The sequence below is a fragment of the Siphateles boraxobius genome, unplaced genomic scaffold (genome assembly GCF_051911475.1).
Source record: "Siphateles boraxobius isolate OS27281-9 unplaced genomic scaffold, OSU_SipBor_1 6, whole genome shotgun sequence".
NCBI classification, from domain to species: Eukaryota; Metazoa; Chordata; class Actinopteri; order Cypriniformes; family Leuciscidae; genus Siphateles; species Siphateles boraxobius.
In genome coordinates, this window is record NW_027509186.1 from 24,477,382 (window position 1) to 24,501,270 (window position 23,889).

General features: G+C 37.9%; 1 protein-coding gene across 2 annotated transcripts in view; it reads left to right on the plus strand.

Moving 5' to 3' along the window:
• The window catches only part of dph1 (diphthamide biosynthesis 1), a 119,552-nt gene extending 96,373 nt beyond the window's left edge, over window positions 1-23,179 (plus strand). The window contains exons 10-12 of one of the 2 annotated variants that reach the window (XM_077208316.1): window positions 12,524-12,602; window positions 17,904-18,038; window positions 22,543-23,179. In XM_077208316.1, the coding sequence (XP_077064431.1) occupies window positions 12,524-12,602; window positions 17,904-18,038; window positions 22,543-22,620 (292 nt within the window). In that variant the 3' untranslated portion in view covers window positions 22,621-23,179. Of the gene's footprint in view, window positions 1-12,523; window positions 12,603-17,903; window positions 18,039-22,539 lie in introns of both variants that reach the window. The other variant, XM_077208315.1, reaches the window with a different exon arrangement.
• Window positions 23,180-23,889: the final 710 nt, after the last annotated feature.

Consider the following 23,889-nt stretch of genomic DNA (forward strand, 5'->3'; position numbering starts at 1 on the left):
TAGTGGGAATGAATTCAATCTTAATAAACATACGTTTTTATAAATCATTAATATATACATTTAATTTATTAAATTATAATAATCTAACACTGCTAATATAAAATAACAAAATTAATTAAAATATTCCTTTATTTTTTCTTCTGTGGAACTTTTTTTGTCTGTATAATGAAAGTCAATGGGGTCCAAAACAGAATTGGACGCCATTGACATTTATTAAATAGACATAAAAATAAAAATAAACTTTTTCAGAATGTCTTCTTTTGTGTTGCACAGAAGAAATCTTTTAATTAATTAAATTTATAAAAATGTTATTTATAAAACTGATCCCAAGGAATATACTGATCACCTTGCAATGGATCCCATTCATAAAATATAAAAACAGTATATTTGTATTCTACAGTATACATTTTTATGTATAGAGGAGCATTTATTTTGTATGTGAGAAATAGATGGCATGATATTATAAAGACTCCATAAATGTTTTCAAAACTGAATTATTAGCTTTTATTTGTACGGAAGCCAAATCGAACTTTAGGGAATCAGAACCACTTTACTCTAAAAAAAATTTAGACATTGTTTTTTTGTAGATGTAAAACTTTGATTGTTTGAACATGGAACGTGCCCATATTGACTCTTTTTTCGAGGAAGCCCTGCATTGTACACACTCCCCCACTGCCTACCCACTGCCTCTGGGAATTGGAGAGGGGCAAGATAGCCCCCCTAAAATGAAGGAGTGGGTGAACGAGGGACAGAAAGGTCTGAGAGAGAATGAGGATGTGGTGGAGGAAGGCGTTGAGACTGTTAAAAAGGAAACAAGAGTGAAAAAACTCCTAGAAAGAGAAAAGATCAACCACCCCCATCAGTCGTGCCGCTCTCACGCCACATGAGTGACACCCCATATGTAATCGAAGCATAACCATGACCAGAGGAAAGTTGCACCTCTATCTCTCCTCCTCTCATTTCCTCCATTAATATCAGTCACTTGTGCCATGACTGCTGCGGATTGATGTCATCTTGGCAGAAACATGAGGATCTGAGCAGAGGAAGACATTTCAGAACGTAACGTGAGTGTTGATTAATGCTCCACTGATGATGTATATGGCGTCCTGAAGATGATAAGAATGAAGCTCCAGTCTGCCAGCAGTCATCACTGTGTAATGAGAAGGTTAATCGAAATCTCCAGCATTGATTTACCAGACCAGACAGAAGTGGACCTAAATATGATGCCTGGTAGGGCTGCACAATTAATTGACAAATTAATGAATCACACATATGCCCACTGTGCGCTCTGACAAGAAGTAAAAATTAACAAGAGTTTTTCACTTCTGTTTGTGGTGGCACGCGAAAATGAATGCTAGACAGTCAAAAAGCTATGAAGCAAAGCAGTAATCGTCATCAAAATATTTTTGTAAATAATTCACTACATTCAGTCTGCATGTTTACAGCACAATATACACAAAAAGTGAATGATGCAACAAAACTAGAATGCCGCCATTATAATCAGCAAAGCGTTGACTGTGTCTAGACAGCTTTGTTGATTACAATGAGATGGGAAAAAAAGTAATTTTAATGTCAATTCCATTCATCAATTAGAATATCAAGGGAAATAATCAACAGCTATGATTGTTGTCAGACTGTGCAGCAGTAATACCTAATTCAAGGCAGTCGGAGGTTTTCTAGCGTGGAGGAGGCCGTTTGTGGTGCCGTTGAGCCTGGAAATGTGGAGGCTAAACCAGCAGACCACAGCACTTGAAAATATAATTCAACTTTAATACTCTGAGGTATTTGTGGATGTTTTGGCTGGTGTGAAGTGTTTGACGTCTGCTAGGAGAGTAATTCCTGTTATGCAGTGCCTTTTGAAATATTGAACTTTTGAAAAATGACTATGCCTGTATTGTAATATGTGGAAGTATATTAAATGGTAGACCAGATATTTAGAAACACAGTGTGCTCTTGACACGATGATACACTTAAAATGTATTAATTCACTTATTTACACATTGACAAGAAATTTAGCAGGATGCCTGACAGGATGGAAATAAAGAGCTTGTTAATAAAGACATTACATTAGGATTGTCTTACGAGATTTTGATGGTATACTTTGAATACTGACATTTTTACAGGATAGAATGTTGAGACAGACTGATACCTCAGGAAAACCCTACATTTTTTATATTTAAGTTTTGATAGAGAACATATTTTACTTGTGATAGTGATAAAAATAGAGATTCCTTTTTTTTTATAAAAAAAAGAGATTTCATATTTTTGACATGAGTTACAAGACATACACTACCATTTAAAAGTTTGGGGTCATGAAGGTTTTTTAAACGTTTTTCAAAGAAGTCTCTTAAAGGGATACTCCACCAGTTTTTCTTATTAAACTATGTTATTCCCTTAACTAAGACGAGTTGATACATACCTCTCTCGTCTCAGTGCGTGCACTATATCGCTCTGTATTGCCGCAAAACTATGTTAGCACTTAGCTTAGCCCATGCATTAAATATGGGCCAAGCAGAGAAGCGACCAAACACTTCCACGTTTTCCCTATGTAAACACAGTTACTCGAGTAGTGTAACTTGACCTGGGCTGGTGACACAAAATAAACCGTTGCGCTTTTCTAAGCGTTTAAAATTGATGACTATATTGTATGGCGGAATACCATAACAAGTGCTTTTGAGCACTTCGACTTGGCGCAATAATATCTTCACTAGTGAAAAGTCCTCTTGCCGGCTCCCGCTTCCTCTCCCTCTGACATTTCCGTCAATACAACGAGAGGAAGCGGGAGCCGGTAAGAGGACTTTTCACGAGTGAAGATATTATTGCGCCAAGTCGAAGTGCTCAAAAGCACTTGTTATGGTATTCCGCCATACAATATAGTCATCAATTTTAAACGCTTAGAAAAGCGCAACGGTTTATTTTGTGTCACCAGCCCAGGTCAAGTTACACTACTCGAGTAACTGTGTTTACATAGGTAAAACGTGGAAGTGTTTGGTCGCTTCTCTGCTTGGCCCATATTTAATGCATGGGCTAAGCTAAGTGCTAACATAGTTTTGCGGCAATACAGAGCGATATAGTGCACGCACTGAGACGAGAGAGGTATGTATCAACTCGTCTTAGTTAAGGGAATAACATAGTTTAATAAGAAAAACTGGTGGAGTATCCCTTTAAGCTACATTTATTCGTGGGGATCTTGGCATGGGCAGGGGTGGGCTGAGCCCACCCACTCGTCTGTCTTACCCAATCAGAATTTAGTCACAGATAGTGTTACTCTGTTGTTGTTTTTTTATGATTTGTCTTTTGATTAAAAACAGTCTGAGGTGGGCTGTGTTGAGAAGTTTGAAGGGCTGTAGAATGCCCCACCCAATCAAAAAATAACACCAGAAAATTGCAATATTTTTCTTTTATTAGCTGAAAGGAATGATGTGGCACAGCATATACTTAAGGGGCAGCATCAGTCTGTATCAGAAAAGCAGAAAATGTTCTGCATAACAGGATTGGCCCAAAGGCCTGAAGGTGTATCTCAATAGAAACCCTTACGAAAATAAACCATGGTTTTACTACATTAACCATAGTTATTAACCATGGTATTTGTAGTAAAACTTTGGTTATAGAAATGATAATCATTCCGCCAAAAAATCATGGTTACATTTTGTAAGGGAATGCTAGAAAGAAATGTTGGGAGAGTGACCTGTTTGCTCTATCTCTCTCACAATTCAGATCAGCATCTTACATCCATCATTTTGTTTGAGAGTAGACAACCTCTGGGCAGAGATATACATTCAGGGAGGTCGTTCCAGACAGGGCAAGATACCTACATAAAATCTGTGATCTTACCAGTGGTTCAAAACACACTGTGAGCATGGATTTTAGCTCAGAAACTGTGAGAGCTTGTGTGAGCCAGCCCACACTAAAGAATCGTGTTTCCACGCAAGCACAGACACGATACCTCATCAAAATTATACTATATCAGGGCTCTCAAGTTTTATCAAAAGTTTAGAGTGAGATTTAGAGGAGGAGCCACCCAAATATTTGCAGCAGCGGTCCCTCGACCCAACCAAATTCGCTTCAATTTTTGCTAGCAGTTCAATTTTGCCTATTGTTCATAAGTGACCAGCACAAATGGAAATTATAACAATTGTTAAATCTGATAAAAAGACAAATTCATCCAAATAAAATAAACCGTTATATTTAAAAAATACAAATTTATTGAAAAATAAAAATAAATTTGACCGCAAACAAGCCAACTGAACATCAGTGCTCAATGTACATAACATTGTGTCATAACAACTTGCCCTGAGCATGTATGTCAAGACCCAAACCGGTCACCTTTACAGGGGTCATCGGATGCCCATTTTCCACAAGTTGGTATGATTATTTTGGGTCTTCATGTAAAGTTTGTAACATACTTTGGTTAAAATTTCTCAATGGTTGTGTAAAACAACACCCTTTTTACCTCTTCAAAAACAGCTCTGTTCACAGTGACCCGTTTCGGTGCATGTCTCTTTAAATGATAATGAGCAACAACGTTTTGGCTTTTTGAGGATTAAAAAAAAGTGAATGGATTTTTTTCATTGCATGGTGATTGTGTCCACACACTGCAAAGACACATTTATTTGCAAATACCATATAAAAGTGTATTTTGCATCCGATGACCCCTTTAAAAGCAGTTGGAGAGTTTTTGAATGCATCAAAAATAATTTAGCACGAATTTGGCTATACTCCTCAACATCAGCTCTCACTGTCTTTTGATCACAGGCAAGAGATATCGTCCAGGAATTGTAAAATCAAAATGCTAAAAACAATAAAAATAAATGAAGATGTCCGCAAACCGCATTCATCAGATCGTGCTCTTTCCGCGTGTGCGCGTGTTGTTTAGTAACGAACTTGCTTGCAGCGGGAACACATAATTTACCCGAAAACAACTAATTCTAATTTCTGATTGGCTGGTAGCTAGCATTTAACTCTGTATAACTCGAGACAGATGCTATGAACTCGGCAGAGAACTTCCCTCCGTTTGCCTGCGTCTCGTCCATTAATTGTATAGCGGGACAAGTTCCCTTACTCCTCAGCGTGAGAAATACAAGGTGTGGCGTGTGAGCGTGTGAACGGGTTGAAATGCGTGTGTCTCACGCCCAATGCGGGAGACTTGAGAGCCCTGCTATATTACATATCACATTATGTGACTGAAGCTATAAATGTTCAACCTAAACATTTCTAAACTTTGCCTTTTCAGCTTGCAGTTAGCTGACAAAGTATCCTGATAGCTTAGCAAAATGCTAACAAGAAAAACATTTTGATTAGCTAAATATAATAATAATGTTGTAGTGTGACAGGTTCAGATTTTACAAACAGTTACTTTTTAGGATCCAAGGGAGTAGTATTTTGGACGGCACACTACAACGGATTAGCTTTTACACTATTTTTAGCTGTTAGCTGTTGAGGATTAGGGCAAAAAAACTTTGATTATAATAGAAGAGATTTGAGATATCGCACTTTATCATGGCTAGTTAGGACAAGGTTTAACAGTTAACAGCGACTGATTGAAAGTTATAACCCTTTGAAGCCTACTGAATCATAATGGATTTTGAATTTCTATTGCCTTTAAGTTATCAACATGATCAAAACTTTGTACACCATCTACTAAATGCCTTCTGTTGTCAGATTAATAGTTTATAATTTTTTATTAGCAAGTAAAAGACCTTTTTACGTATAATTCTAAAATTGGTTCTAGTGTTTAGTAAAATTGGGAATATTTTTGTTTTGTTAGTAATATATTTTATGATGAACATTTACTGGACTGAATCTTTTTAGGTTTATTTGATTATACATTATTTGTAAATATGATACAACAGCAACAGGCTTTTGATGAATGCTTATCTCATCTCTCAATCATTGTGATATTACATTTCATTATATGTTTTACCCCCACAATCAAAAATACATAAATTATGTATTTAGAAAGTATTTAAATATCATCTTGCTGACACATTATTGGGAGATTTAGAGTGACAACTGATGCATGTCAACTGATCTCATTGATTACATTAAAAGCTGCAATGGCTAATTATCGGCATTGCACCAAATTTTTATCGGCATTGCATTTTTTTCTCAGTTTGGGCCTAAAAGTGCCTAAAAGCCTAAACGTGTTTCAAATATAATACTCAACAGAAAAAAAAACACGTTTGAAAGAATTCAATAAACTGTTCCATTTCAAAAAATGCTATTTTTCTCACTGTCAAATGCCAGGCTTAACAAGACTATTAGCTACATGTCTACTTGCTCGCACATCTAAACCAAAGCCAGAGGTTGTCTTTAGAAACACTTCAGAAAACGTTTCCTTGCAGCGTTCACCGGCATATATATGTGCCCTTTATTGTAAGCCTAATGTAATTACACATCTCTGTCGGCTTTAAGTGATGTTTGGAGGCACTGGTGCCTATTTCCCTGTGGATCGGAAAGGTTAATTGTGCTATTGTATGCTGCAGGTCGAGTGGCTAATTAAAATCCATTATTTCCACTCCGAGCGAGGAGAGGTGGCTAGGGCTTCTTCTCCCACCAGCATGAGGAAAACCCCCCTGCAGTCATCGCAGACCTCCCGTTCCTCTTCCTCCTCCAATTAGACTCTTTGATGTGAAGTCTCACCCCCCCCCCACCTTCAGGCGACAGTTAGGGGATCAGCAGGAATGTGCCCTCATCAGATCTGCCTTCACATGCTGATAGGGCCATTTCAGAGGAAGCAAAACAGGCATCATTACAAGTCTTTGACCTCTCCTCTCATCCACGGAGCTGAAGTGGATTTGGAGAATGGGCTTGATGCGGCCAGACGGAGGAGTGTGTCTCTGCCCGTATGGCTCCCTGCAGCGAGGGCTGTCTCAGGCGAGGGGACAGATGCTGGCTCTGAAAAGCCTGTAAATTGAATTTGGTGGCGTGCTGAGGTTCCCGATGCAGCCTCAACCCTCCTGCATATTTGAAATCTGATTCTGATACAGATACTAAGTTGATATTTGCATTTACCATCCATTCTTTATTTCTGTCTCTATTTCTCTGTCTGTCTTGAACTATACTTCTAAGAAAGACTCCCGTTGCCTTCAGCTCTCTTCCTTTGCTTTCTGCTGCTTTGTGTTTTGTATGATATTTGCTTGGGATTTCTGTAAAAATAAACACAACTCCTGACTGGATATTATAGTGTTAACCAAGAAGCTGTTAATTAAAAGAATACTGTATATAAATTCATTTGACACTTTTTGAGAGCCCCTGTAGCACTCCCTAGGATAGCGACCCACTCACCAACCACCCAGAACAATTTTGCAACCTTTCAGATCAACCTAAAATTGCCCTAGCAACACCCCTGCAACCACTTACATTAGCTAACACCAGCAACAACTAGCAACACCCCATCCGTCTATCCATCCATACATCTATCCATCCATCTGTTTTCAAATTTCAGAAAAGGTCTTGACAAACTCTCCCGCTATTATAATGAATTATGAAGTAAATTGTGTTCTGTCAGAATCCATAGTGTGTTTTGATTTGTTGTCAATGAAAAAAAAATTTTTTTAGTACATATTATTAAGTCCAGCAGGAGTTAACAGGGTCGTGCTAATCAGCCAAACTTTGACCCCTTGGTGTTGCCACACAAATGCATCCGGTAGCTAAGGCTACATTTACACAAGTGCGTTTTTGTTGCTATGGTTACACCTGGCATCAACACTTCTATGGAGTTTGTGACCCTTGAAAGACTTTTGGAAACGCTGCAGACCCCGTTTTAATTTGAAAGCTCCGGGGTTGCATTTCAGTGTATATACAGACCAAAACGTGGACTTTTAAAAACAAAGGTGTGGCTGCCCAAATTCACTCCGTGACTGGTTATTCTGGGTCATTGCGTATCCTTCCCTGAATTGTCAAGCCCCTATCATATGACCATTACAGCAATAACAAATCAGCCTCGAAGACCGTGTAAACAATAACATGGAGATGGAACTGCAAGCTTTGCTGACTTTGTTGTCCTTTTTAGCAGCCATTGTGGAGTTAAACTCTTCATTTTATAATACTGCAGCTGCCTACATATGCAAGAGGCAAGTTATTATTAGAGCAATCTGCAACAAATCTCATCAAGCGGTGCAAGCCCTACATGGAACGCTCATGCCTGGTGTGCATGATGGTCATGGGATATCTTTGAAAGCAGAAGTTACTCTTTATTGAGGACTTTGCTGTTGCAATCCTGTAGTCATCATCCAAGTCTGACTCAATAGCTAAAACACAGTGTTTATATATTTTCAAGGGGGAGGGATTTACATATAGATGGGGGACAATCTGAAACCAAGCATGTAAATGAGGTATACAGGTTTAGGGACCTTACTGGAAATTCCCCAGCCCTGATCTCAGCAGCATAACAATGTCATGTATAGATGGTAATCCAATTAGCCTGATTGTATCACCCATACCTTGACATTATCATAGAGCTTAATGGCCAGGCAGTGCATAAAGACAAAAGGTGATAGTCTCAGTGCTCTGATCAGTTTAACTTACAATAGAGAGATCAGGACAGACAGGAACAGGCAGGTTTGTGACATCATTTACCTTAGGTACAAAATTCACACTAATAAACTTTCTCAGTTTATATACTATTGTATTGGAACATTTAATAAATTTAAACATTTAATACATTTGTAACACTACACTATGTTAAAACGAAAACTCACTAGTGTGGACGTAGCCTAAGACTAATGTCTAGTGTCAGATGGCCTTCTTATAGCCTGGCCAGCCAGACCTACATCAAGATGTTAGGTCTGGGAACTCCCAATTGGCATACCCCAATCCGAGGGGCGGGATAACCGGTTGTCTTTCAAATTCCCTCTGCACACCATAGGACAGCGCTACAACAAACCAGAGCAACGAACGGCTGTGGCTGAGTGAGTCCCATGCGTTTTTCCACCAGCGGAGCTAGTTGATATATTAAACTTTTGCCGTATACGGTCGTCAAAACTGCGAACACAGCTTCCTCCTTTAAGAATGACTTAAGTGACGTTCTCTTAACTCCAAATCATCCAGAGTCGCGGCCAAAGCCGATTCGAAAGACCACTGTTCGCCAGCAGCATCTTCTTTGTTTTCAAGTAGCAGGGAATTCAAATCACCTATGGAAATCACGCGGGGGAACCTTCACAACTCTGCCGTCATTATGTTAAGCCCGCCCACCAACTCTATACACAATGTGATTGGCCTGACCAGAGTTTGGTTTTTCCAGCTTGAATGCCAACGGAGAGTTGCTAGACCACACTTTGCTGCAAAATAATTTTATGCTGCCGCTAGGGTGCGTCTAGATTTCTAGGCTAGCCTTCTTATGCTTGCAACTGTCAACTGCCAAACATGATGTCAAAAACTGTGATGAAACTTGGTCTTGTACAGCCCCTTCCTGTGGGTGATTTTTGGCCAGAGTTAACAATATGGGGCAGACTTTATACCGATCAAATGTCTGACACTGTGAGTCTAACCAAATTCCCTCACACAGTAGTCAAATAAGGCAGCTGTTGCTTGAGTCTGTTTAACTAAAACAAACTTGTGCCTATCGCTTAATCTTAATCTTCAAGGAAAGGGTTTCAATAATGTACTGTCATTCATTTACTTACCTTTGGGGGTGTGTGGATCATTTGGCAACGGGCATACCATGATGCAACCCCTGGAGCAACTAAGGATTAAGAGTCACGCTCAAGGCTGAGATTAGAGGGGTCATGAGAACCAGTGGCAGTTGCAAATATCTGTGGATTCACTAACAAGATTCAAACCAGCGACATGATTTGCATTATGGATCTATTACTCATTAAAACATTTTTAACCCAATTATAAGTGTTCGAAGTGAAGCTACAGTCAGTCCTGCCATTTGTTTAGATGTGTTTACACCTGGTATTAAGATGTTTTGGTCGATCCAACCACAAGCAATTACACCTTAGAGGTAGTTCACTCACAGCTCTTCCTTGATTCCTTCTGCGCTTCTTGGTGTATTTTATTTGTTTAAGTCTTTGTCTTTGCTCATGCATCAGTCATATTTTATAATGTCACAACCTCTTTATAGTGACTCGACAGCAAACCTGCTGCTAATGAAAGAATTTGTTGAAGACAGTAACAAACACACACAAATAAATATAATTATAAAATATGTTAATATTTATATTATGATATTTAAATACATATATTTATATACCTGTATGAGATTTATTTCTATTTTTTAATGCAAGAGTGCATCCTTTGTTAAAGCTTACTTTGTAGTACATGTATATGTGGTCTTGTCAGTTTCCCAAGTGTGGAGTTTAGCTGCAGGTGTGCAGAGTCCAGGGAATGTTCTCTTACATTAGGCATCCGAATACCCACAATTCCTGCTCCAGTGCTTCTGTATTCATAACACACATTCTAAAGACAAATACACTTTCTTTAGTCACTCTTTCGATTTGCCTGCCAACGATCACTCATACTGTTCCTCATGTGACTCTCTGAGCCCTCCCTTACCTCTAATGTCACTGTTATTCGTTTCTGTCCTTCCTTCCTTCTCTCTCTCTCTCTCCCTCTCTCTCTCTCTCTCTCTGTATCTCTCTTCTTCTCTCTCTCTCTCTGCTGCCCAGTCTGGCTGCTATGTAGGGTAGCTCCGTGGAGACTAGGGCATTGCAGTGCTGTTGTTTTTGCTCACCTAACCTTTCTTATCGCTGTCTCTTTCTCACCTCAACCCTCTTTCCCTTTTTTTTCCTCCTCTCCCCACTCTTTCTTTATTTTATTTGACTCCATGCTTGTCTAAATAATAATGCTTTGCAGGGAAGCTTTAGGGGAGTGCAGATTTACTCTCATATTTACAGAAGAGAGCATCAGCACTGCACATCAATGCAGTTCATATTCACATTCACATTCTCCTTGCGAGCTGAGCTGTGCTCTGCTTGCCCAAGTGTGTGTGTTTCTTGCTTTTCCTCCACATGTATCTTACATAGTATGAGGCAATTTGATGATGTTTAAAAACTTAAAGGGATACTTCACCCAAAAATAAAAATTCTGTCAGTATTTACTCAACCTCATGTTGTTTCAACCCCGTAAGACCTTCGTTCATCTTCGGAACACGAATTAAGATATTTTTGATGAAATCTGAGAGCTGGATCACTCCTCCATACTCCTCCATAGGCTTCTTGAGGGATTGAACTTATAGGCCCCGAAAAGTCATTAAAAACATCGTTAAAATAGTCCAAGTGACTACTTTGGCTCAATCTTAAGTTTATCAAGCGACGAGAATACTTTTTGTGCGCAAAAACAAACAAAAACAACAACTTTATTTTAACTATTAATTTCCTTCTCTGTTGGCCTCTTGTCAGTTAACTTGATTGCGTAGAGCTACGTAACACGTAGGCTCAGTATTGGCCGACGCTGGTCATGTGTGTGATGTGTGTGACGTACAACAACAGAAGCTTCCGCTATTGCACTATTGCAAGTTAACTGACTCGAGGCCCAGAGAGAAGGAAATGAATAGTTGAAATAAAGTCGTTATTGTTTTATTCTTTTTTTGCGCACAAAAAGTATTCTCGTCGCTTGATAAACTTAAGATTGAGCCAAAGTAGTCACTTGGACTTTTTTAACGATGTCTTTAATTACTTTTCGAGGCCGGCAAGTTTCAATCCCTCAAGAAGCCTATGGAGGAGTATGGAGGAGTGATCCAGCTCTCAGATTTCATCAGAAATATCTTAATTCGTGTTCCGAAGATGAACGAAGGTCTTACGGGGTTGGAACAACATGAGGGCGAGTACTGACAGAATTTTCATTTTTGGGTGAACTATCCCTTTAACATTTGTTTTCAGTGATTAAAATTAAAGTTGAACTTTACTATATATTTAGTTCTCCAACTACTAACTCAAATAGATATACTAAAACTTTAATAATAAATTAATTCTGTAGAAATAAAAATAAAATAAAAAGATCAATTACCATAAAAAAATACTATACTAAAATACCACTTTTGATTTCATTTCGAAATATTACATTTATTTGTTATCAATTGGTCTCATAATCTAGATTATCTATATGTTTTTTTATAAACTAGTTTATTTTTGCATATTCATAAATAATGGTTACAATATGCAGATTACAGTGAACATGAAATCATAAATGTATTTGCTTTCTTAAACACGTTCCTGGTCTTATTGTGATCAATTCATCAGTGCATATATATTTACACTTATGTTTTCATCTCCAAAATGACTTCTGATGTTATTTTTGAACACTGTCTTCGACCGATCAGTGAGGAGACCACACCCCCTTTCAGTTATAACAAAATTCCCCAAGGACACTTTATATTTCATTCTTTATAACAAACCCACTGTGTCACTCTGTATTTGCTCACCCTGCCAAGACAAGTTTTGGTTGTTGTTGAATGAAAAGCCCTGCATTTTGTACGCACTCTGAAATAATCACATAACACAAGTAAAATAGTTTGCAAAAATTTTAATTTTGACTACTCTGTTTAACTACCCCTCTCTCTATATATATATATGCATAGGTGGGTGCAGATCGCTTGTCCTCGCCTCTCCATCGACTGGGGAACGGCTTTCTCCAAACCCCTGCTGTCTCCATATGAGGTACTCGAGACTTGCATGCATGCACACAGCACAATCCTCCATCTACTGTAAGACAAAGACCTATACTGATTAATCTCCCTTAACACAAGGCACATATAGCTGCACATCCACTGCAGGTGTTCACTTCTGCCCCGTCAGTCGATATGCTGCCAGCCATGTTTGTGATGCGTGTTTCTGGACATTTCTGAGTGCCTTTGGGACATAAAGGCTCTGAATGCATTTGTGTGTACAACGTGTGTATGTGTTTGCGCTGGCAAACAAACATCTATGCACAAACCTTTGTGCTATGTGAAGGAACAGGGTTTGTTTACTCACCATCTCTGCTCCTCAGAGACAGGCGGGATGAGTCGGCCAGCTCAGGGTGGAACAGTAGCTCCTCCCACTGGCCGACTGGCTGCAGCGCCTCTCCAAACATGTCTTTCTCTCTCACATCACCAGAAGCTTGTGCGCATCTTGATTCATGTCATGCCAAAACAGGACTTAGCCAGATTCACACACCAAGCGTTTTTCCTGGGATAGGTGTCTCAGTTAAATCCCTATTCCCCATTCCCAGATGCAAAACAAGAACATCTGGCGGGTTTTATCTGCAGATAGACCTCATTAGGATTCCTGTTTCTCTTTTGGCTTAGTCCACCAGGAATATCACAAGCATAATGTAGTAGTGGTCGACTGATATGGGATTTTCTGTGGCTGATACCAAAATCTATACTGATATCTTGAGATCGAGGTGTCCGATAGCCGATATAATGCTAATGTGCGTGATATTTTTATTCACCAAGGATTTTTTGTTTACAGTGATTTTTTGATAATATAATTTACATGTAACATAAAAGTAATGTTACAAATTACTTTACTTATTTTAATTAATGCAAAATAGCACATGTGAAATTGTAGTCATTACTAAAATATATACTTTAATTTCTAAAATTAATTATACATTAAGTAAATATGAATTTTATGAATAAATAAATTCAGCTATAAATTGGAATAACTTCTGTGTTTCTTTCTATTTATCAATAGGTTTCCAAAAAAATATTAAGCAGCACAACTGTTTCCAAATAAGGAGTCCATGAGGAGTAATGGCTGATGAAAATTCTGCTTTTAATCACAGAAATTAATTATATTTTAAAGTAAATTTAAAATAGAAAACCATTATTTTAAATTGTAATAATATGTTACAATATTAATGATTTGTATGAATTTTTGATCAAATAAATACAGCATTGATGAGCATAAGAGACTTCCAAAAACATTAAAAATAGTAATGTTTACAAACTTTTGACCGGTACTGTAGGCTATATCACTATAGCCACTGTAGCACTTCCCATGAGTTTGATTGAATTCCAATCAAACAATTTCCACAACACCTCAACATCTCAATCTTAGATTCAGCCATCTGTAGTAATTGTTTGCCATGTGTTATCTCTATGTTCTTTATCCTGTTCTAAAGCCCTTTTCTGCTTATTTGCCAGATCAAATGTGACTCTTTCTTTGAAACTCTGCCTAAAGGTCTGAAGCTAGTGTTTAGTGTGAACTGTTAAATGAAGCTGCCAGCTGAGACTATACTTGAGGCTCTGGTGTGCTTGTCCTCTTCTTGTTGTGCATCTGGGCCATTCATTTCTCTCTCTGTCCTGGTTAGAACCAGTTTGCTGTCTTTGTTCAAGACAGTAGTGCATGAAAGAAACATACTGTTGAGTTTCTTGAAATGTGTTGGTTTTGGTCAGTTTTAAACTAAAATGCGAAATTGTGCAGTGACTTGAAAGAAATGAGACGATGTTTGGCTGTTTCCACATTTAACCATTCGCAAACTCTGCCTATAAAAAGGTTCCTTAATTGACAATCAGCACATTAAAAGGATTATTTAATACAATGTTTACTTAGCAGACGGAAGTAATGACAACTAAAAATTGTCATGTGAAAAAGAAAGGACACCCTATTGAATTCTATGGTTTTACATATCAGGACATAATAAAAAACCATCTGGTCCTAGGCAGGTCTTAAAATGAGATAAATACAACCTCAGATAAACAGCAACACATGACATATTTACACCTATACATTATATTTACTTAAATTCACTATGTGCACTATCCAGTGACAATGCTGTTGACTTCATTCTGCCACAAGAAGAATCTTCCACTTCTGTAAATCGGCCAAGCAGAAATGGTTATCTGCCATTTCCTCTCAAAATGACTAAGGGTGTATTCACACCAGGAAAGTCCGATAGTTCACTTGCTTTGGTCCGGACCAAATAAAAAATGTTTTTTTTTTTTTTTGGTACCGTTCGCTTTCACACTGCTCTTTTTGCAAGTGAACCAAAATTTGTAAACAAAACCACACGTGTGTCATGCCGACGCGGTGTCATTGGTTGTTGCGTTAAATCTTACCCAGATACAATTGTGCTATTTTCTGATTGGCTAACAACACCAGAGGAGACGCGCTTGATTCCTGCCGGTTCCACAGTGAGAGCGGCGCGGCCAGAGTTTTGGGCGGTGCGGCATATTAAATATATTACAAATAGTTTTTCAGCGTGAGAAATACAATGTGTGGTGGGAGAGCGTGACGAAAGACCGAAATGAGTCACTGTCACGCTCAATGCGTGACACTTGAGAGCCCTGTCACTCATTCATTCCATTCCAATGATGCACACACGATGCGCAGAAAGACGCGCAACAGTATCGTGTGGCCAGACAGCGCGCCGGAATGGAATGTAGTAGGCTACAACAGATCACTTTCCCATAACGCAACTCCGTCTACGGAAGCCTGTTAACTCAAAGGCGCAGTGCTTTCTTGCAATTGGGCCGGTTCATGCTCACACCGTAAACGAACCGTACCAGAGTTCGTTTGGAACCGTACCGAGACCACCTCTTCAGCTGGGTCTCGGTTCGGTTGTTTGGTCCGCATCGGAGTTCGATTGCTGTATTCACACCTGCCCAAAAGGTCCGCACCAAGGGGGTAAACGAACTACAGTTCGATTCAATCGAACCAAACAAGGCAGGTGTGAATACACCCTAAATATCAGCCTATTAATCATCCGGGCCAATATATCGGTCTATAGCCACAATGTACCCACTGTACCAGTAGAAGATCATTTATTTTGAGTTTATGGCATCATATCTCTTTGTGAAAAATGACAATGCTCAGTAGAGCCATATTGTAGCACTGCATAATCATATGTGCTTCTGATATTGTGCGTCACCATAATCCATTTTCATTGCCACTTGGCCCACGCTGGAGCTCAGTGCATTTGCGTGTAGAAACGTAGCGCAAATATGACATTATGAGAATACATTAGAATGCAGCAATAACATGCTGATGTGTTGTAGTGTAACAGCGTATCTGCCCAGCCTGGTTGCTTAAATATCTGAACATAGTGAAGCTTTTCTCAGACACTGCCACCTTAATGCATCTCTGCTCGTGTTTGCTCTTTCTGTGGAGTCAGAAAGAAATGAGAGGACTTTAGGGAGTGTAAAAGTGAAGTATGAAGAAAGAGAGAGAATGCAGTGACTTTCAGTGTGTGTCATGTTATATTTATAGTCAATGACACACTTGCCTCTCATGTCAGTGTAGGGATTAGAAGGTATAGCTTATGCACAGCACTGGTGAAAAGCCAGTGAAAGAGGGATGGATGTGCCATGGTTAATAAGGACAGGATGGGTGGAGGAAGAGAGAATGAAAGACTGATGTTATCAGCACATCCAGAGTAAGTAAAATGCTCATCCTAGATCTTTTTTATCTCATAATCATACTTTTTCACCATTTTACATTTCTAGATCACTAATTGACTATTTTCACACAAAAATTCATATATTTGTTGTTTTGTATTTAATATTATTATAATGTTTTTTTAAATAAGAATATAATTAATACAATATATTAATATAATAATGTTTATTTGTATTAATATTTTATTTTATTATTTTTATTTCATTAGGATATATGGTATTAATATAATATTATATTATTTCATGATATTCAATATTATAAAATTTGTATTTAAAATGATTAGTTTAGTTAGTTTTATAAACAAATATAAATAGTAAAATGATGTTGTATAAGTCTTCTTGACTTTTTGGTCCGTATATAATTCCTTTAATTCCATTTGTTTTGTTTTATAGTTTGATGGCTTTAACTATTAATATAATATTATATAATTTTTAATTTGTTTATTTTATATATTTTATTATTCATTTATTTGTTATTAATACAACATTTAAAATATTTTTTATATCATTTTAAAAATAGTTAAAATTATTAAAATTTACTTTTGTTTGTTTGTTTGGGGTCTCTACATGATTCCCTTACTTCCATTTGTGTTATTTCCTTGTTTGATTGCTTTAACTATTATTCTAAAATATTAATAAAAAATAAAGTGTGAGTAGGTCTAAACTTCTAACTGGTAGTTTGATCAAAGTTCTGACAGTTCTGCAATCTCTTTCTAGAATATTTTTATTTTATCAAATAAAAAAAATAAAAAAATTATATGTTAGGTTAAGAGTCTTTTATAAAATGCATTATATATTTCAGAAGCCTCAATTTTCACAGAAAAACATTCAGGCCAGAACTTCTCTACTGTGTCGCTTTTCCAGTCAACGAAAGCAATGTAGTTTTAGATTTTGAAGGCTATTTAAGAGAGATTTATGAAGATTAATTCGTTTGTGAGGTATTGTGGTACTATCAGTGGAGAGAGACAGTCCTTCACCGGAGGCAGGGGCGCTTGTCATTTCTCCCACGGTATTAGAGCCGTACGTTACAGCGTGCCTCGCTTGTGAAGTGGGTATACGTGCCCACAGGCGTAGACAAACACGGCTCATTGATTATTCATATAAGCAGCTCAATCGGAGTGGTGAAATCCTGCTGGAGTTTATGTAATGTAGCCACATGCACGAGGAAGTCCTGCATTCCCCCAGAGGCCCTCTAATGTATTCGTCTGCATTTGTAGGTCACATGGAACAGCACGGATCTCACCTCGACTCAAGAGTCTCTGCTTGGTGCATATCGCCAGTGGGGGAGATCTTTGCGCATCGGTAATACAAGAAGCCATCCGGGAGATTTTTATTATTTTTTTTTGCGGTATGAGAGTCGTGACTTTCCCTCTTAGATGAGAAGCGTCGTGTTTGACTAGATCTCCCTTGATAGTCGACTGCGCTCATAGCGTATGCGTGTATCGACCCGTCAGCTGTTGGCAGCACTGCCATGTTGTTTTCTCAAGATTCTCTCCGTTCCTCTGGCTTGTACAGTAGCTACAGTGTTTGATGCTGCAGTCAGCTGTCTTTAATTAAAGATCTCTCTCCGTTTCAGGCAGCAGTAGCGCTGCAGCAGGTGGGATGGCAGGAAGTGTATCCTATGGACTTCTATTCCAATCAGAGCCTGGGGTCTTGGACTCCTAATCACCCAGACAACCAACCAAAAAGACCTTCACGCAAACCCACCCAGGTGTGTGTGTGTGTGTGTGTGTGTGTGTGTGTGTGTGTGTGTGTGTGTGTGTGTGTGTGTGTGTGTGTGTGTGTGTGTGTGTGTGTGTGTGTGTGTGTGTGTGTGTGTGTGTGTGTGTGTGTGTGTGTGTGTGTGTGTGTGTGTGTGTGTGTGTGTGTGTGTGTGTGTGTGTGGTGAATGTGATTTCACCAAGTACAACATGTTCCTGGACCAACAAAATTACAGGTGTGTGTGTGTGTATCTTGAGGTTTTTGGGGTAATAAGCTTGTTTGATTTGCTTTTATGTGTGATAATATATGCAGTTATGCAAGTATATTGAAATTTACTTTCAGAAATTACTGTTAATTACAGTAGTATTAGAAATAAAACATTAAAAACGATTTATTTTTAGAGTTGCATCTTTATTAATGTTTGTATGTAAAAAATGTATTAATGTTTTACTATTTTATTATAGTATTTTTTATATTTTATTAATATAAAATAATATACGATTAAGTCAAATTCAATATTGAAATTATATTTAAAATGATAAAAAATTTGTTAATTTTATAAATAAATATAAATAGTGAAATAATGCTTATCTCGACCTCGTCCTGCTCGGCCCCACGGTCACACCACGAAAATACTATTAAAACCTAATTTTAGAAAAATACTTTTATTACAATCTTTATATTAACTGGCTTTCTAGTAATGCAATACAGTGAATAACAGCTGTCTGCAATCTCCCGGTGGCTTTACATTATTGGCAGTTTAGTGTTCGTGATTAATTTACAGCAAAACAAAAGTTAACATCTATGCTTTTATATCCGAAAACATTATTTTTATCTAACATTTCATAATAAACTAAGACTATCTCAATACCGACCTCTGGGGAATCACCCCTTTGTAAAAAAACAGCGAACAGAGGCTGCTGGCAAAAGGGAATGCAACAGAGCTTGTATTAAAACGAGAATCAACATTGGCTTTTTTTTTTTTAACTTTTTTTTTTTAGAGATGACAAGAACTGAGAGATTTGTCAATGAAAGTGACTGTCTCTAACAGAGTTCTTTGTAAAGCGTTACATATTGTGAAGGGTCATATTCATCCGCACAGTCACGCAGAGACAAAGCACAACCAAAACAAGGTTCTTCCGCAAAATGCAGTTTTGTGTTTTTAACCGCTAGTGGGCCAAAAGTTACATAGTGTAGTTATATTATACAGGTCCTTCTAAAAAAATTAGCATATTGTGATAGTTAATTATTTTCCATAATGTAATGATAAAAATGTAACTTTCATATATTTTAGATTCATTGCACACCAACTGAAATATTTCAGGTCTTTTATTGTTTTAATACTGATGATTTTGGCATACAGCTCATGAAAACCCAAAATTCCTACCTCAAAAAATTAGCATATTTCATCCGACCAATAAAAAAGTGTTTTTAATACAAAAAAAGTCAACCTTCAAATAATTATGTTCAGTTATGCACTCAATACTTGTTCAGGAATCCTTTTGCAGAAATGACTGCTTCAATGCGTCGTGGCATGAAGGCAATCAGCCTGTGGCACTGCTGAGGTGTTATGGAGGCCCAGGATGCTTCGATAGCGGCCCTAAGCTCATCCAGAGTGTTGGGTCTTGCGTCTCTCAACTTTCTCTTCACAATATCCCACAGATTCTCTATGGGGTTCAGGTCAGGAGAGTTGGCAGGCCAATTGAGCACAGTAATACCATGGTCAGTAAACCATTTACCAGTGGTTTTGGCACTGTGAGCAGGTGCCAGGTCGTGCTGAAAAATGAAATCTTCATCTCCATAAAGCTTTTCAGCAGATGGAAGCATGAAGTGCTCCAAAATCTCCTGATAGCTAGCTGCATTGACCCTGCCCTTGATAAAACACAGTGGACCAACACCAGCAGCTGACATGGCACCCCAGACCATCACTGACTGTGGGTACTTGACACTGGACTACAGGCATTTTGGTATTTCCTTCTCCCCAGTCTTCCTCCAGACTCTGGCACCTTGATTTCCGAATGACATGCAAAATTTGCTTTCATCCGAAAAAAGTTTTTGGACCACTGAGCAACAGTCCAGTGCTGCTTCTCTGTAGCCCAGTTCAGGCGCTTCTGCCACTGTTTCTGGTTCAAAAGTGGCTTGACCTGGGAAATGCGGCACCTGTAGCCCATTTCCTGCACACGCCTGTGCACGGTGACTCTGGATGTTTCTACTCCAGACTCAGTCCACTGCTTCCGCAGGTCCCCCAAGGTCTGGAATCGGTCCTTCTCCACAATCTTCCTCAGGGTCCGGTCACCTCTTCTCGTTGTGCAGCGTTTTTTGCCACACTTTTTCCGTCCCACAGACTTCCCACTGAGGTGCCTTGATACAGCACTCTGGGAACAGCCTATTTGTTCAGAAATTTCTTTCTGTGTCTTACCCTCTTGCTTGAGGGTGTCAATGATGGCCTTCTGGACAGCAGTCAGGCCGGCAGTCTTACCCATGATTGCGGTTTTGAGGAATGAAACAGGCTGGGAGTTTTTAAAAGCCTCAGGAATCTTTTGCAGGTGTTTAGAGTTAATTAGTTGATTCAGATGATTAGGTTAATAGCTCGTTTAGAGAACCTTTTCATGATATGCTAATTTTTTGAGATGGGAATTTTGGGTTTTCATGAGCTGTATGCCAAAATCATCAGTATTAAAACAATAAAAGACCTGAAATATTTCAGTTGGTGTGCATTGAATCTAAAATATATGAAAGTTTAATTTTTATCATTACATTATGGAAAATAATGAACTTTATCACAATATGCTAATTTTTTGAGAAGGACCTGTATATTATATTAAATTTATGTAGTCCATTAATATATTTCAAATATTTAATCTGATTAAAATTATAGTTAAAAGTAATTACATTTTTGTTAATTTTGTAAACAAATATAAATATTGAACTTGTGCCTATGTGTTAATTTTATTTATATTTTTTACTTTTTGTTCTCTACATAATTCCTTTACTTCAGTTTGTGTTATTTACTAGTTTGGTGGCTTTAACTATAATTCTAAAACATTAATAATAAAGAATTACTTCTGACTGGTAGTTTGGTCACCACTCAGAGTACTCAATATTCAGAGTTTAATCTACATATGAAAGAAATAGAGTTTGAGAACCACAGTCTCTGGTTGTATGCTATAATGAATACGGTATTATATAACAGTGCCACCTAGTGATGAAGTACTGCCAGGGTATCCAGGCATCTGTTTCTGCACTAAAACACACATCAGAAGATTCTTATGGGAGTGTTGTTCGTGTCATGTTTATCAAGCTTTGTATGGCTCATCGTTGAAAAGCATCAGCATGAAAAAAAAAACTGTTTTTTTACCTTCACATTGTATGTAGAGCACATCGCCGTCTTCTCAGCATGATGCTATCCAGTATACACAGGAATCAGCTGCAGGTTTGAGGTTCAAGTATCTCTGGTGTCTCTACGCGCAATAAGTGGGCGGGCAATATGCTAATGTTTCGTCTTGACGTCACAACGAAACGGCTTATGACTCGTTTGAAAAACGATTAATTTCATTGACTCAAGAGTCGACAATAACTTTATATACGGTGCACTTTCAGATTTAAAACTTTGCAGGATGTTTTCATTCACTTAGAGCTATGTTACACACTACATGAAAGGTAATTTTCAAAAATCCATAATAGGGGCCCTTTAAGCTAAGCACACAAGACTGAAACTCAGTTTCATTGCTACAATAGCAACCATTGCAAGAGCAAGGAAACCGATTGAATAAGTATTATAAAAACATAAAATGACAAAAAGGAATAATAATAATTAAATGATGATTAAGTGATAAAGATATTAATCAAATAATCATATGAATAAATGATTAAATGATCAATCAAATGAGAACTACATAGATGACTAATGATTATTGAATTAAATTGAATAAAAAAACAAATAATATAAAACATGACAGATGTATGGCTGCACTCTTGATGTAACAGTTTTCTGTTGAGGTCCTTCATTATTTAAAACTTGTGTTTTGCACATGTTTTTGTGATGGATAGGTTTGGGATTTTTTTTATCATAAAACTGTGTGATATATCATCGACTGTTTTTGTGTGATATCATATCACAAATATCATTGTGTGTGTGTGTGTGTGTGTGTGTGTGTGTGTGTGTGTGTGTGTGTGTGTGTGTGTGTGTGTGTGTGTGTGTGTGTGTGTGTGTGTGTGTGTGTGTGTGTGTGTGTGTGTGTGTGTGTGTGTGTGTGTGTGTGTGTGTGTGTGTGTGTGTGTGTGTGTGTGTGTTTTGCAAACTGACATAAGTAGTTTAAGACTCATCCTTCATCTTGTTTCTCTTTGTTACGCAGAAACAACTTTAGTCAGAAAGGAGCAATATCTTGTAATTGCTGCACTTAGCGTGTGGTTAAATGTGTAAAGTGCACCAATACAACAGAAACAAGAATCGACCTTCTGTCTTGTTGTAGTTTGCCTAAGCTTAATAATCTCTCGTCCTCTTCCCACAGAAGACGGGTTCAGATGCCGGTCAGCAGGTGAGGAGCTGTGGCCGTGAGCAGAGCGCCTCCTGTGGCTGCCAGGCCGAATAAACACAGCCAACCACAGAAGGAGACAAGCAAGCCAATCAGATCTCACTATGGACATCAAAGCTCTGTATCCACAACACACTTCATCAAATCAGCAGTCTGAGTGAAAGACACAAAAACACAAGTGAGAGGGAGAATGATTGAGTCTGTGAGAGGAACACACAAAAATGAAGAAAGTCTGTACGCGTCTGTCTGACATGTCGCTGGTGTGTGAGAGAGAGATAATCCGTTGAAAAGAGCGCTGACCCTGAATGCACTAGTTTCGTCTTACGGCGTGTGGGTGGCTTTAGTTACATGTAATCATCTTGTCTCTCACTTAGAAAGGAGCAGCCAGCCACTTTGCATTGGTGACCTTCATCCTTTCAAAATTACAGCGGGAAGCGAGAGCGCATTCAGAATTATTCCTCTGCAAAGAAAGATAATACTCATTCTAAATTCAGACTCTGGCTTTATTATTTCCTATTATGTTGGGATGAGTGGTTCTCCAACAGAAAGGAGCTCTTTGAATGTTTTTTACAGGATGTGTTCTAGTTCAAATTAAAATAAAATTAAATGTTTACAATTTGCTGTCAGACTTTGATTAACTGCTGTTACATGGATGCCAGTATATATTCTGTCTTTTGTAATCACTGAACAGTGAAACCCAGGATGGATCAGCGGTCAGCTCAAACACACAGAGCCAATAAAGCGGATTAGGCAAAGTCTTGGATGAACTTTCGCTGTCAGTAGTGATTATTCTTGGTGAAATCTTTCATAGTCTGAGACCAAATGCAGTCCATTTACCATCTACGTCCAGGAAAGCTGTCATGTTTCTGTGATTTTGGCTCTGAAGATGCTGACTCTAAGTCTATCATCACAGGCCTCTGTCAAACTAGCTTAACTCCTTTAGTTGTGTTCTCTTAGGATTGAATATATATTGTGCCCATAATTGTTCATTGATCTACTAGATTATTTTTAAGTAAAAATTAGCAATAAAGACTATATGTGATGTTTTTGTTGAGTGTGTGTTAAACATTTCCAAAACGTTGCAGTGTGTTAATAAATAATTCATAAGAATTAATAAAATATAAGTATTATTTTTTCTATTTATTGGTTACTATTATATGATAAAAAATAATAATAGTTATTGTTATAAATTAGTCCAACATTTATGGAATAATAATTATTAGTAATTTAATTAGGAGTAAGTGTTGTTTTGCTATTTTATTATTTTGAAAATAGACTATTAGTATTATTAATTAGTCCAACATTTTAAAATAAGATTTGTTATTT